The sequence below is a fragment of the Aspergillus aculeatus genome, assembly GCF_001890905.1.
Source record: "Aspergillus aculeatus ATCC 16872 unplaced genomic scaffold ASPACscaffold_10, whole genome shotgun sequence".
In the NCBI taxonomy this organism is placed as follows: Eukaryota; Fungi; Ascomycota; class Eurotiomycetes; order Eurotiales; family Aspergillaceae; genus Aspergillus; species Aspergillus aculeatus.
Window position 1 is genome coordinate 376,552 of NW_017962985.1, and position 15,100 is coordinate 391,651.

At 50.3% G+C, this 15,100-nt stretch overlaps 3 protein-coding genes across 3 annotated transcripts; 1 reads left to right on the forward strand and 2 right to left on the reverse strand.

The window, feature by feature from the left end:
• Nucleotides 1-799: 799 nt before the first annotated feature.
• ASPACDRAFT_30860 (RNase P/RNase MRP complex subunit) lies at nucleotides 800-1,722 on the reverse strand (the record flags this gene model as incomplete). The annotated part of the gene is made up of 3 exons (XM_020199765.1): nucleotides 800-1,029; nucleotides 1,107-1,401; nucleotides 1,474-1,722. 3 exons carry the CDS (start codon nucleotides 1,720-1,722, stop codon nucleotides 800-802), a joined length of 774 nt encoding a protein of 257 aa, XP_020055053.1.
• A 1,392-nt stretch (nucleotides 1,723-3,114) lies between these two features.
• On the forward strand, nucleotides 3,115-5,840 carry ASPACDRAFT_30653 (putative nucleosome remodeling complex ATPase subunit (Snf2h); the record flags this gene model as incomplete). Its single annotated transcript, XM_020199750.1, has 6 exons — nucleotides 3,115-3,275; nucleotides 3,323-3,853; nucleotides 3,908-4,220; nucleotides 4,299-4,355; nucleotides 4,407-5,411; nucleotides 5,451-5,840. Coding segments are annotated over 6 exons (2,457 nt in total), but the record flags the coding sequence as incomplete, so codon positions are not given.
• A 4,648-nt stretch (nucleotides 5,841-10,488) lies between these two features.
• ASPACDRAFT_30244 (uncharacterized protein) lies at nucleotides 10,489-11,689 on the reverse strand (the record flags this gene model as incomplete). Its single annotated transcript, XM_020199711.1, has 4 exons — nucleotides 10,489-10,591; nucleotides 10,648-10,842; nucleotides 10,891-11,454; nucleotides 11,520-11,689. 4 exons carry the CDS (start codon nucleotides 11,687-11,689, stop codon nucleotides 10,489-10,491), a joined length of 1,032 nt encoding a protein of 343 aa, XP_020055055.1.
• Nucleotides 11,690-15,100: the final 3,411 nt, after the last annotated feature.

Consider the following 15,100-nt stretch of genomic DNA (forward strand, 5'->3'; position numbering starts at 1 on the left):
ATGCGGTGCAGCGGGAATGCAGTCCAGCAGAAATGCATAGGGGCTGTTTTTGCTTAGCTGCGGCAGGGGCAGCTGGGCTTGTTGCCTGCCGGGTTGATCCTGCGCAGAGTCGTCCCGTTAGCCCCATCTGGGATGCTTAGGTGCCTGGCTCAGGTGCGTCTGGCTGAATCGAGATTGAGCTGGGTCGGCCGAGAGACAAGTTATGCTCGACCAAAGATAGTGCTCGATGTGAGCTACAATGAACATGAATGAACGAAATCAAATAATTATGATGAGAAGATAGATTCTGGTGTCGATTGATCTATTCGATGTCAAGACCTACTTCTGTAGACCTTTGCGCATGTGCATGTGCATATGCGTGTGCAACGTGCATTGTCGAGTGCTCATCGAGCCTCGTCGGAGTATAGCCCAATATAAGGTATTGCGCTGGAGTGCCCTGTCACGTGAAGCCAGCCAGCACTTCTGCGCCAGCCTAGTTGGCGGAGCGCAGTGCTTGCAGCCGGGGTGTGACTGCAGAGGCAGTAGATCGACATCCTCCTCTACCGAGTTCACGGCTGCATAGAAACGCTGAAGCTAGCCCTGTGGACACAATCTCTGTAGCCATGCTACTTCCACGGCCAGGAATCAACGAGTAAGCCAGCAGCAAGCCCGCCCTGCCCTCAATGCTCCAGCATCTCCCAGCAACCGCAGCTACACTGCACAGGCATATAATCCTTATCCTTAAACCCCGAGCACCACCAATGACCCCATAAATCCAAGCCCCCTAGTCAGAAAACAAGGGACAGTTCAAGGCCAAATCTCAAACATAGTCCACATTCCTCCACTTGAACTTCTTATTCGCGCGATCGACCGGCCGATTCTGGAACTGGCTGCCATGCAACTCGAACACGAGCTTCTTCTGTTGCTGTTGCGCTTGCCCTTCACTCTCCCCAGCCGCATCCCCAGTCCCAGCCGCATCCTTCCCCCCCGACGGAGAAGAGGAAGGTAAAGGCAACTCAAACCGAAAAACCGTATGTTCCTTCGGAATCACTACCCAAACACCAAAACGTTAGCAAACCCAACCCCCAACGCCTCTCAAGAAACCAGAACAAAAGAGAAAAACTCACGCGTCACTCGATCCCCCTCCCCCACCACCGTAAACGCAAACATCCCATCCCTTACCACAATGCCCCTCAACCCCACCCGACTCGCACACCGACTCCGCACCACCTCCACCTCAGCCCCATGATAATCACAACTCACCAATTTACTCCCATGCGAACTCGGCGTAACCACACACCCCGTCTTGCTTCGCGGGTCCTTCAAATCGAGCACCGAAAGCATATACTCCACCCACAGCGCGTTCAACCCCTTGAAGGTGGCGTATTTGTATTCCCCTGCATCCGCAGCATTACCATCACCCTTACCCTCTGGCTGGTTCTTGTTCTTGGAATGCTTCGACCGCGACCGGGAGGTAGAAGGCACCCCAAAGACCTCGGGGTGGGCGCGGCGCTCCCGCGCGGACAAGGGCCGGGGTTTCTGGTGGCGGAGGAAGTAGTCTTTGCGGCGGAGGCGGTGGAGGCGACGGCGGTGGCGGTTGTCTTCCGGGGTTGGGGAGGTCGGGCGCACGTAGAGGGGTTTCTGTTTGATGCGCTCGGTGAAGAGGGTGGTGGCTGTGTCCGGGGAGTGGGCGCGGAGGAGGAGGGTGTGCGCTATGTGTTGTTTTTTGGGGGTGGTTGTCATTTTTTATGTGGGGTGTGATATAAGTTGTGGCTTTGTGGTAAGTGTAGGAGGCTATGAGGTGGATGGAGGATGGTCGAGGGTGGGAGTGGAAGTGGAAGTGGAGGTTGTATGTCGAGGTGTGGTGAGGTGTGGTGGTGACGGTAGTTGGAGAAAAATGTTGATCGTGCTTATCGGCCATCAACCTGATAAGAGCGCTGCCTTGATGCCTTGATGTCTTGGGGATGGCGGGTGTCGACGAATTGTTGGTCCCTGGTTTCCCATGCTCGCTTAGACTGGCTTGTACATAAATCTTTGTTTGTTGCATGGCTTCTGCTTGATATTGTGGGTTGCGGAGACGTCTTCGATATGCCTCTTTCACGCAAAGTCTGGTTGCTATGGTGGTTGATCTCGCTGGTCCCCACATGATGTATACTCTTATGCAGCCAGTATACATCAAAATGCTTGAGAACATTGAGAACTCTTCATAAACCAATTCTGCTGACTCTACGATATAGTCGACTCAATGAAAGCACTCTCATATTGACAACAAGATCATACTCAACCGCAATCCGCAGTGAGCCGAGCAAACCTCACTTCACACATCATTACCAGGTATACCCTCCTCAGATGTCGCTTTAGTTTACCATGGTTTAGATATTGAGTAGACTCCTCGACCAGAAAATTTTTGATCTGCTTATAGTTTCCATCGAAGATGAAACGGGTTGGGCTATCTCACTTGCCACTCTCCCACAAACAACAAAACTAACAATGCTGCTAATCCTCCACCTTAAGACACCCTCCATTCACTATCACTCTCAACGTAGCCTGCCCTCATCAAACCCCCCTCCTCACCGTATCCCTGTGAATATACCCCCCAAAATTACCTTATCATTCCAAACACTAGCATGCCTAGGAGCAACACTGCCTCAGACCCGCCTCAAGTCCCACCCCAAAGACTCAGAATCAACAGTGGTGTTATATGCTCACCACTATATAAATTCAACCGCCTCATCGAGTCACCAGAGCAACAGTTCCTCACACTATTCCTATCATCATCCAATCACCCCTGTTGACTAGCTTCATCAAAAGACCTACCACCCCCCTCACACCAACATGGATAATCTCCTCGACTCGGACGACTTTCAGACACCGCTCAGTAGTCCCACATCATGCATATCGACACCCCCTACCTCTCCACCCAGTACTGGCAGCTCAAACCCTCTATCAGCTCGATATCAGGGTATGATCAGACTTCCTTCATGCCATGCTAAGCAATCAGCAAGCTAACAGACTCTATCAGAACGAGAATCGCCCCCGCTCTTGTCGTACACCGCGCGGTTCCAAAACCTTCTCATCGGGCTCCCATTTCGAAGCAAAAAGAGCACCTTCAATCCAGAAAGTACACCCACAAGCGTCATCGATGACATCAAAAGACGTCGAAATAACTTCCTTCGAGCAAAGAGAGACCTCATCCTTCCTCTTCTAGACAATGTTCCCGACGTACTGAGGAATCCTGAACATCACGGGCAACCAACGATCGAGCAGCAGCAACAACTGACTTCTCAGCCGAGAGGGTAAGTAAAGAATCCCTGGGCCTTGCACACCCTGATTAACCTTGCAGGTTGCGGGCAACCCTAAAACCATACCAGCTTGACGGTCTCTCGTTCCTCATGTACCTTCGACGAAACGGAATGGGTGGAATTCTAGGCGACGAGATGGGACTCGGCAAAACTTTGCAGACATTGACGCTCTTTGCACATGTCACGGAGAGTGAACGAGCGTCTTGCACCAACCCTGCGCCATTTCTGGTTGTTTGCCCTCTGAGCGTCTTGGATACTTGGATGACTGAAATGACAAAGTGGACTCCGAACCTCACTCCCGTCAAGTTTCATGGGAACCGCAATCAGAGAGCCATAGTAAAGAAGATCTTCTCGAAGAAGCAAGGCAAGGAGGGCTGCTTCAAAGAGGATGTCAGAAGTACAGTGCTAATCACCTGCTACGAGACGTTGATGACGGACATCCTCTGGTTCCGGAAGGTGGCAATCTGGAAGTATGTTGTACTCGACGAAGGCCATCGGATCAAGGACAGCAACTCCAAGCGGGCACAGGCTATGGGCAAGCTTCGTGCCGAATATAAGCTCATACTCACAGGGTTAGTGATATTGTCCATCTTGGCCTTTGCATGCTCACCAAACCTGGTATTTAGTACTCCGATTCAAAACAACTTGGGCGAAGTGTGGTCGCTGTTGCACTGGCTTTTCCCCGAAGTTTTCACACTGTCGTCGGCTAAGCTGTTCAAGGACGCATTTTCGCTGAACGAGGGCAAATCCGATGCTGCCTTCTCAACTCATATCAAGGGGTTTCTCAACCTCATCATGTTGCGACGACTGAAGGACTCTCCGCAAGTCGGAATCAATCTGCCACCCAAGCAGGTTGTCACACTCGCTGTGCCGCTTTCGAAGCTACAACACTCTCTGTATATGAAAGTGCTGACAGGACTAGACGAAGCACTCGGTGAAGTCTCGCAGCCGCCATCGATGCTGGGTACAGACAATGAAGGCTGGCCTATCGATAAATTGAATCTCGATCCTAATAAGCCAGCGGCCAAACGGAAATGGAAGATATCGGATAATGTTCTCATGGAACTACGAAAGGTAAGCATTCATTGCATCCTGCCATCCATGCAGTATACTCACGCCTGAAAGTGTGCCATTCACCCTTGGTTATTGAACAACGGCCCAGAAAATTCAGACGACCATGTTAGCACCCTCCTGTCATGCTCAGGCAAGCTTCTTGCGTTGAGCAAGTTGGTCCGCCACTTCGTCTTCACCGAAAAGAAGAAGGTCGTTATCTTTTCATGTTTCGTCAAGGCTCTTGATATTTGCGAGGAGCTCTTGGGAATCCTGCAGAGACGCGGTCTCTTCGAACATGTCAGGCTTGACGGAAGTACTTCTCGAGCTTGGCGCAGGCTCTGTGTCCATCTCTTCAACAACCTTCCCCAGTTCATGGTCTTCCTAGTATCGATTCGGGCCGGTGGCGAGGGGCTTAACATGGTCGGGTCTTCGGTGGTCATCTTTTTAGACGAAGATTGGAATCCGCAAGTAATGAGACAGGCTGAATCTCGCGTGCACCGTATAGGCCAAACGCAGCCGGTAAGGATCTTCAGGCTTATCTCCAAGGGTACCTTAGAAGAGCAGATGAGCCGCCGCCTGCTCAAGAAGTCATATCTTTCATCGAAGATCATTGAAGAGGAGCGCATCTTCGAAGCTGGAAACGGTCATGACTATACCCTGACCGGGATCGACGAGACGCCTCCGATGCGTCTCATTGCCTGCGAAGGTCTCCAAGAAAATAGCTTGGCAGATATGAGGTCGTGGAGTTTCGAATCTCTTCTTGACAGGTGCACTATCAACTCGAACACGGCCAAGGACCTCGCGAACACCCCTTCCTGGTGGGAAGTGTCGGAGCGGGTGCGCACGAATATCTTTAATGGGCAGAAGGTTGAGAAACTGTCTAGGTCCCAGTCATTTTCAAACGACGCGCCCTATTTCGCCCGCGCAGAACGTCGAATTGGCAAAGGGCGGGTCATCAAAATTGAGGGTTTCGAGGTCAGCAAGGAGAATCTGCGCATGCATATCACATCTCCAACCACACCAAAATCACCAGGGATTGGAAAACTGAAGTCCATGGCAAACGAGATCGTGAGTACAGTGGCCATCACAATTTAGAATCCTGGCTGACTGAAGTAGACATGTGGGATCTGTAAGAGGTTCGAACCTCTGGATTGCAAAACCTGTCCTCGAGCATATCACTGGGAATGTCTGCCGGATTCGATGAAGTCGCACACGAACGAGGCTCGTTTCAGTTGCCCCCATCATGTTTGCTCGGGTTGCGAGAAAAGGGCATCTGAGGCCGGTGGGCTCTTGTTCTGTTGTGCGAGGTGTCCGCTCGCATTCTGCGAAGATTGTCTCGATTGGGAAAAAGCCAAGTTCATTGGGAGTAACTATGCCCTGGAAAACCTTGGATACCACCCACACTCCTATTTCTACATTCACTGTCCCAGCTGTATTGGCGGTCGCAAGCGATCCGGCGATGAGTTCGATGGCACGATTTCAAAGCGCTTGAAATGGGGGGAATGACTGAATGTCGTTGCTGGAGGGCACCAGACCATTGAGCAAATTTGAATGGATATTTCTCATGGAATCAAGGTTTTCTGTACAAAGAGCTTCAGTGTACCCTAGAATACATGAACATGTCGACTGGGATTCCCTGTCAGTAATGAAACCAGGTACTGGAAACGGTCACCGTACGACCTGCCACAAGACCCGTACAACTGTAAATTTCACGAGGTTTGATTGCCCTGTAAGTTATACGAGCTGCAACCATACCATCCGGAAAATCACATGGCACGACACGCAGGGCGCTAGAGGGAACATGTGGCGCCTCCGGTTCCAGCAAAGTCCATGCCAACCGGGGCATATTCCACTCAGCACTCGAGCACACCCCGGTCGGTAGAGTACCGTGTAGACGCCCCAAGGATCTGCAGGTTTGTTTGCTCGGAAACAGGATCACTGAGGGGGTGAGTATGATCGGGGCTTGCATACGCCCGCCCCGTATTCGAGGTAATTGGAGACCGCTGGTTCTTGGGTAAGCAAGGCAACCGCTGCATGAATCATGCGGCAGGAAGAGCAGCGGGTGCAGGGCTGGCTCTCATTCGGTGCCAATCTGCTGGGACGGAGAATGGAGCAGTCATATTTTGTTTTTCTCGAAGGCTATGCTCGGGGATTAGTGATGCAGGGAGGGAGTAGAGTGGAGGCAGTGGAGGGTAGTCAGGTAGTGGTTGATCCCCTTGGGAAGCGGTGAGGAAAGAACGGTGGGGGTTCTTTCCTATCTGGTTTCTTACCTATTGACAGGGATTGTACTGAGTTATGATCGGTTGGTCAGGTTTGGGTCTGGTGTCAATCTATCTTGAATGTTACTTTGTATACCGTGTCTTACCATGCTTTAACAATAGATGCTCCTGTTTCATTGAGGAATTCAAACCTTGGTGGGCCATCCAATTTCTACCTTGTTCGGCTGGACGCATATTGACCCCATTGTATCGATTTCCTTGGATTTGATGACCGGCTAGACGAGAATATTACAGAGTTGATACCAATATACACTTAATCGAGTGCACATTTGTAAAGGTGCGCAAGAAAAAGCAAACCTCATCTGACTCAGACGTATACTGCCTAGTGACTACATCCAGACTGCAAGCCTAGAGCCCCCGCAAACCTCACAGTCAATGCCCTCTAAGCAGCCAATGCATGATCTTGCTAAATCCACGCGAAGATCCTCAGTAGTGCATCCATCGCCAGTCCCGCGGATCATCCACGGATCGGACCGGTCAGAGGGATACAGCCTTCCACGAGAAAGAAGCTGCACCGCCAGATGTGTCATCTCTTCGACACAAGTGATAAATCTGAGATATTGCCCAAGTATGATCACCAACAGGGTACCGCTATCTCCCACTTCTAAACGAGACTCAACCAATCAACTATCCCAAACGATCCATCATGTCAGTGGTAGCTAAGTCTTTCGTGCAGGGGGCAAGAGAATTCTTCAAGAAACCAGAGGTTACACAACTCTGTGGCCCGAACAACACCGCAATGCGACACGCCACTTGTCCTCGCTTCTCATCCTTCTCGGTCTCACTCTGTTTCGGGCGTCCTGCTCCTGCTCCTACTCCGTTCCCGTTCCCGAATCCCAACTTGCTCCGCCCGGACACGACCGACCCCTCTGCTACCAGCCCAAAGAAGCGGCAGGATTCGAGCAGGCGGCACTCCGGGATCCAGGTTCCACGGACGCCACTGTCGCCTGTTGGCACTCGTTAAGCTTTGACTGGATACGAACCGTCGGGAGGCCGATCCGGCGGGCTGTCACTGCTGAAGTAGTTTGGTGCTTGGGTGTCTTTGCGGGAGTATTGCTGAATCCGGGAGTGCAGAGCGGGGACACTGTTTCTTATTTGGTGTACTTGTCCTCAATAGGTGTAGCAGTGGGCAGCGAAGAGGCCTACAGTATCAAGCACTGGGCGATACCGACCATGTAGTTCCGAATCAGCTCACCCAAGCTCACCAGAGGACTACAAGGACAAAGCACAAACTACCTTTGGAGTCTACATCTCCCGCCCGAGCAATCTACTTATGCAGCTAAAGTTGTCTTTCGACCCAAATGTCACCACTCAACCAGTGACAACCCATCTCTTGGTAGACACAACCCCCCTTATCGGAGAATAATTACCAGGAACCGACTTCCCCGAGCCACATGCGTTTGCTCCCCGGTTCAAAGCAGCAGACTCGGGACAGAACTTTGAATTGACTACATAAAAGACCCAAATATAGACCCTAGTTGCAGCCCACCAGAGGAAACCTTCAGCTACTGACGTGTAGTCACCCATCAGACCACCACCACCGGTCCACGAGTATCTAAGCACCTGGTATGAGTACATCGCCTTCAACCCAAGTATCAACCAGAGAAAAAAGCCATTAACCCTCATCCCAAGAACCAGGGAACTCACCCACCCAATGGACTTATCTTCTTCAATGAAAACCCCGTTTCACCATCATATAGCAGGTAACTATAGCAGACAACGCCACAAGCCCAATCCACCTTCCCTCACACCAATCCAACTCCCAGAGCCCCTCAACCTGCCACGTCTACATTCTCAGTATGTACAGTACCATACTATGTCGTAACCTGGTACAAGTGGCATGAGGTGCCCGGCACTGGCAGTGCAGTCATACCTCAGCTCATACCCCATTGAGATCTTGGCACGTCAGACGCGGGGAACCCGGTTTCGGTATCCACCGCCATAAGAATCAATGATCCTCGATTCCAGGTTTCTTCAATTGCAGTGTACATGTACTGTACTGTACCACCTTAGGTAACTACATACTGCTTACTGCATAATCCCTTTTCAGGGTCGATGATGATGATGATGATGATGATGATGTAGTTCCCAACTCGCCAAGAAAGTCGACGTCAACCCCTCCAGGCTGTACAGGTAGGTAATGATCTCGAGGTCAGCCGAGTACTGAATACAGATTAATGAACAAGGTAATGCCTAGGTCTCAACACCATCGCAGTTTTGTATAGGCATATGAATACAGTGTATATTAAATACTCGAACACAAACAAACCTCGACACCTCCCCCCCCTCTTCCCCCCCGGAGAACGTGGCGTAAATGCGCTGGCAGGGCGCAACCTCCCCCTCTCCTACACGCAACCCTCCAGCAACCAACGATCCTACCTCAAGAAACGCAAGAAGCAAAAACAACAGTATTTACCTACCCCGTAACTACCACCACCACCACCAACACCATCACCGGCAGCAACTCCTAGCCTAGGCATGACTATACAGTGAATGCAAATTACCCTCCACCGAACATCAACCCCCGAACCCCAAAACCCCAAACTTACTTACGGAGGACTCCAAATTGGAAATCTGCATTACGGTAAACGTACTCATAGATCCATGAAAAGAAATTGATCCGTGCGCGCCGGCGGGTTGGGTTCTAGTCTAGCTTTTAGGTAACTTAACTAGTCTACCGTTCTTCAACCCCTCGGCTCCCCGTTCTAACCCCCGTCCTAGAGTTCCGGCCGAGTGCAGGGACGTTGGACGGAGTTTTGTCGGAGATTTTCGATATGGCCCAAAATAAATTGATCCAAGTTAATGGTCGATGTCTCTGAGTGAAATTCATATATCTCTGGAGGAGGGTTGAGGGATTAGGGAGGCAAGCGGCGTTAGAGGATTACGATACTAACTACCAGATGCTAGACATATAATGTACGGTATTATTTAGCCAGGTTTGTGACAGTGACAGGGTCTTGGTTGCATGATTTCTATCTGACTGCACCATGTGGTTTCGGATGATTCGGGACTTGCTACCTGCTTATCAGGTTGTATCTACCCTGGAGGTCTATGTTCTGTATGTACAGGTATACTGACTTGAATGCAAACGGCTGCGTAGTCACCACGCAGTTTCACAATCACTTGATGCGATAGCTCCAGCATTACAATGTAAAGAGAACACCCCCTTTCACTGACCGAGGCATGGGATGACACGTTCATCAAACCGCCGGGAACTGAATCCAACCCAGCGGGGCCCAGTGGAGCCCTCTCTAATCATTACTCAGCGTGCCCCCGATTCTAGACTGGGTGGCCTCAATATACGATTTAGATTACATCCAAGGACAGATGCAGTTTCTTCCAGCCTGGCTCGATCATTGGCTCGACTTTCTCCATCTTCAACACCATTGCGGGTCCTGTCAATCATCGCCGTGGCACACACTTTATTTAGGTTTGATTGCAGCAGCCCGCGGTTGTGGTTAGACCCTCCGTCACTCCATCACTCTAGTCCGGCTTCGGCTAACGCTCTAACATGCAGTTTCTCGATTGCGGATCACACCTGACTCGCCATCTGAACCTTTAGAAATGAATTTGAGTCTAGAAGCACGTAATGCCTCGGCCAAAAAGGGTATCTTGAAGAGGGAAATTGCCAGGACCTAATTTCGTGGCGAGTCCGGCGATGTAACATCGTGGGTTTGGTTCATTGCTGCAGAATTACCATCGTAAGCGCATATCCACAGGCTTTGCACAGGGGGCAAATAATCCTGATGGAGGCGTCAAGATGCACAAATTACTACCAATGATGGGCTGAACAGGCTCTGGTGAGGGAAAAAGAGAGAACTCGTTGAGCATTTTACTAGGGCCGTGAATCGTGGGGTGAATTAACAATGATCGTTTCAACATTCCATTGATCCCGTGCTCACTATCTTCACATGCGCCAATCGTTCTTCGACTCGTTTCGATATCTCAGGGTCGGGTTCTGGCCTTTCTCTACGTTTCCTGCAATGAACGGATCAACACGTGCTTGCTTATGAGCAACCGCTTCAGTAACTTACGGATCTCGTATGGTCTCGTCACATTTCTCTTGCCCGCAATGGGAGCAAATGGTTTCTCGCGGTTGTAGTAGGTTGTTGCAGCGGTGACAGTAGTATCGAACCCGTTGTCGGGGCTTCTTCCATGTCCGCGCAGGTAGTTCCGAGGGAGGCTCAGCGTCTCCGGGATAACCATTCGGGTACTTGTTAAGCTTCGCCCTACATCTTGTTAGCATAGCTCCGATGAGTGGAAATAGCGCAACGTACGGCTCGCGAGGGCACAGAGTACAGCGAATGTGTTGGCAAGTAGTGCATTCCATAGCATCTGCAGTGAAAACGGTGTTGCAGCGGTGGCAAGTTCGCCGAATTCTCTGGCGAGGTGGACTATGGACCAAATCCTGGCCACCGGTACGTGAGGGTAAGGTTAGGCGAGGTTCTTTGGATTGGCGCGGCGCCGGGGCAATCTCAGGCGTCTTTTGCGACAGGAGGGTTTGGAGTGCAGCTTCAGTCTGTGCCTGTTTGTCGTCGGGCTTCGCAATGGGGTCCCGCGGGCAGCTTGTGCAGCGAACATGTTGACAATTGACGCAAGCTTTGTTGGGCCCGAAGATGGTCTGGCAGCGGTGGCAGGTACGGCGGACTCGCATACGGATCGGCCTCACCACTCGCTGCACGGTCATGTCGCTAGGCGCCTTCCATTCTCCCGGCTCGATGGCTAATCCATACTTTGCGAACAAGCCGCGCGCCTTCTGTTCTTGGATGACTCCCCAATTGTGGAGTACGGTCAAATTGGGGGACACACTGGTGGCAGGTGGGAGAGGAGTAGCTGTCAGGCTGGCCTGAAGTAAGTATTACGGCGATGTTGGCAATTATAAGGGGAAAGGAGAGGTCGGACGTACGTAGCGTTCTGACTGGACGCGGGTACCTCAGTAGCAACCTGTATACCGGGCGACGGAAATGCCTTGATGGTAGAGGTCCTCCTCATGGCGGTTCTTATACGTTTAACATATTTGGAGAAACCCTCATGCTTGCCTTCGCTGAACAGGTCGGAACTCTGTTGTGTCGACATGTCGAAAAGGCGCACAGTCTAATGAGGACGAGACTGGCTAATATTGTGGTGAACCAAGTCGGTGATATGAATGGAAGGTTATCGTTTTCCTTGCAGTATGAAGGAACTCAATCTCTGCGCCACGCCTCGATGCAAAATGTTCTATTCATATTATCCCAAGTGCTGAACAGTCGAGTTGCGGAATCGGGACAGGCGGGTTTGAGATGATCGATCCGAGTATGATAAAGTGGTTGTTGGGCGACTGGGACCAGGGGTGGAGGGTGGAGGTGGAAGGTGTTGGATGTTGTTGATCGAACCGAGTGGGTGCCAGATAGAACAGAAAAAGCGGGAACCACGATTAAGTATTGGCAGGTCGCACGGGCGTGACCCGAAACCGTAGACTTGGGACACCCGGCAAGACGGTGAGCTCTTGGTAGGGTCGCAGCCGAAGACCACGACTGATTGGCTGAAGGGCGGTCAGATCGTGTGGATCGGGCGTGGTCGAGGCGTACGAAAAGCCACGGAAGGGATTAGAAAGGGCGCGATGTTTTGTAGTGGCAGTAGTGGTGGTGGTGGTGGTGGTGAAAGAGAAAGTAGTTGTAGAGTTGTAGTAGAGGAGGGAAGAAAGTGAAGAGGAGGGAAGGGTGGGTGGGTGGTAGTAATGAATTGAGGTGGCCGCCAGAGGAAAGAGAAAAAGCGAGAAAGAGCAGAGATAAACAAATCAGGCAGGCAACGACGGCCACTGCAGCGCGAGCCAAATGATAAATAAGAAGCCGAACAAACCTTTCTGGCAGGGAGGGGGGAAACGGAGGAGCAAGAGGGGGAGGTGGGTAAGAGTATGTAAAGTAAAAGTCAAGTCAAGTAACGAGAGCGTAAAAGTAAAAGTGTTAAGTTGCAAATGTGGCAGGAGGCTAAGGGGACGGAGAGTAGGTAGGGGTATGCGTAGCACATGGCTAATTCGTTGCTGGCTTGCGGTTATTTTTCTATCCTAGTATTTGAGAAGACATGAGTTTAAATTTACCCTTCACATTTTATCCAGATATTTGGCACTGGGAACTGTTACGTATAGACTTGCAGCAGATACGGTGTCTGGTGATTCTTCATACTTACTCGAGATACACCTAGACGTCATATAAGCAATGTCAGATGAGAAGCAGCAAACAGGCCTGTTAGGGACACTGTCATAATAATAACTCATGAGCGATAAGAAATGTTCATTCTAATGCTTCAGCTTCAAATTCAGTAAGTAACCCATGACATACTCTGGAGTCTGGACAATTCGAAAAGCGGTGGTATCGACCACAGGAAGAGAGATATTCACGATCCGTGCCGAAGGGGGAAGAGAGACAGACTACGCAGTGAGTGCAGTGCCAGACAGACGGTATGTAAGCAAGGTACGGGATGGAGACCAAGCGAACCGGAAGTCTTGGTAAGTTGCTGCTGCTCCTGCAAGCCCAAGAATCCAGCAACCTTGAACTACAAGTAGGCTAATCTAGCGGGCGGGCGAACCGAGGCGACGGGGCGCTTGGGTCCTAGCCTAGCCTCTGTGAAGACTAAACTCCTCCCGTACGCCCCTAGACTCTACTAGGCAATCAACCAGAGCTGCTAGACGGAGTAATGCCGTGACACCCACTCGGGAAACACTGCCCGAAACCCCCGTCTCGACCACCCGGCTCTCTTTCCTTAATCCTCTTAAGCTTGGCGGGGAACTCTGCTAGCAATTCCGACTGTCTTGTGTGGTGACAGACAACACCTCCTGCCTGTTGCTTTTTCTTATTCCCGGACACCTGGAATGTGGCTGAGTGCAACAGAGTTTGTTTGTTGTGCTGTACCCAGGAGTCTGGAAGCTGACCTGCTGGGCCAAGATGATATCAGCGCAAGGCTTGGTGGTATGATATGTATGTATGGATGCATCCGTATAGTAGTGGATCATACCTTGTTTGTTAACTCGAATTTACCTCGACAGTTCCCGCACCGGTTCTTAACTTTCTATCTGGTATAGACGATCACCTCTTGCTCATTATCATTGCTAAGACCTGGACTGCGGACAATTCGTTGATATTATCAGTACTACTTCACGCCGACAGCTTCGTCTCTCTCGGTGGGAGCAATTGAATCTATACGGTTGACAACTTTCAATCTGAACATCAACATACTAATTCCAAGATGAACCGAACAGAAGAAGAGCAATTGCGACATAACTTAAAAAGAGCTTTCACAACCGAGTCCTCTTTCAACCATATCAATATGTTCTGCTCAATCAAACCGAGCCTTTGCCAGTACACGGTGCTACCTTATACAACCTCCGTCTCAAAACAGGTACCAATACCACAATACAGTAAAATACACCCTCTCCTCCCCCGACATTCCCAATTGACAGTAGCGCATGCACAGCAGCTGCACGACACTCAACCCACCACCAAGCTACAGTCCCAATTTATATTAATAACGGCAACGGTTCCATGCAGAACAGCCGGCAGTGAGAAGAGTAAGGTAAAGATTGAGTGTACAATATGGTAAAAAAAGAAGCCGTGGATGGAACAATTTGTCAGAACGAAGCAGCCCCAGCGAAACCTTAAGTTCCAATGCACCCCTGCTCTTTTTTCTCCAAATCGGAGAAATCTGCCACTTCAATGAGTTGGTGTACACCAGGACTGTTTTATCTCCCACTTCTGCCTCGTATTGTCGAGACTTGACCTTGACCATGATGATTACCATGTAAAGTATGATAGATGAAGCGTGTACTCAATACCTTAATCACTACGACACCCCCAAATCATAATGAATAAGTTCCAACCCTCATCAAGCCCTAGGGCATCATCCAAAAAAACCTTCCCCAATTCCTAAGAAAAAAACCCCGATTGAGTCAAAAAAAAAAACAAAACCCAACAACCACACCACTGGGTTCACAGACTGAATTCCTCCCTGCCCAATGCAGGATGCAAAATGCAAATCCCTTCTTTTCGCCACCGTCAACCACCGTGGACCCAGCACATGCAGGGGGGGGTGGAGGGGTGGTGGTTGCAGATCAGCTGTGCTGCTTTTTCGGGTCGCGTGGAACGAAAACTGCTTAATAAGCAGTTTGATCATGTGACTTCCAAGCGACCCTGTTACCTACACAAACAGAAAATTTCATTCCACATCACCTTTTTCAGTACACTTACACACCACACCTCCCACCACCAATCATTTCCCTCTTCTTCCCCACATCCGCAACCATGGCTCAACTGAGCGAAAATGTAAGTATAACTGCTTATTAAGGTCTTATTTATTGCTTATTATCATTTGTATGATAAGAAAGTGATTCCAAAGTGATTTTTTGATGAAAAACTGATAAATTTCGAATGAAATAGTCCTGGTACGTGTGGTACTTTGCGTGAAAGTCGAAAGCCGGGCACCTCAAGTTGCCTGAGTTTGATACCGTGAGTTTCT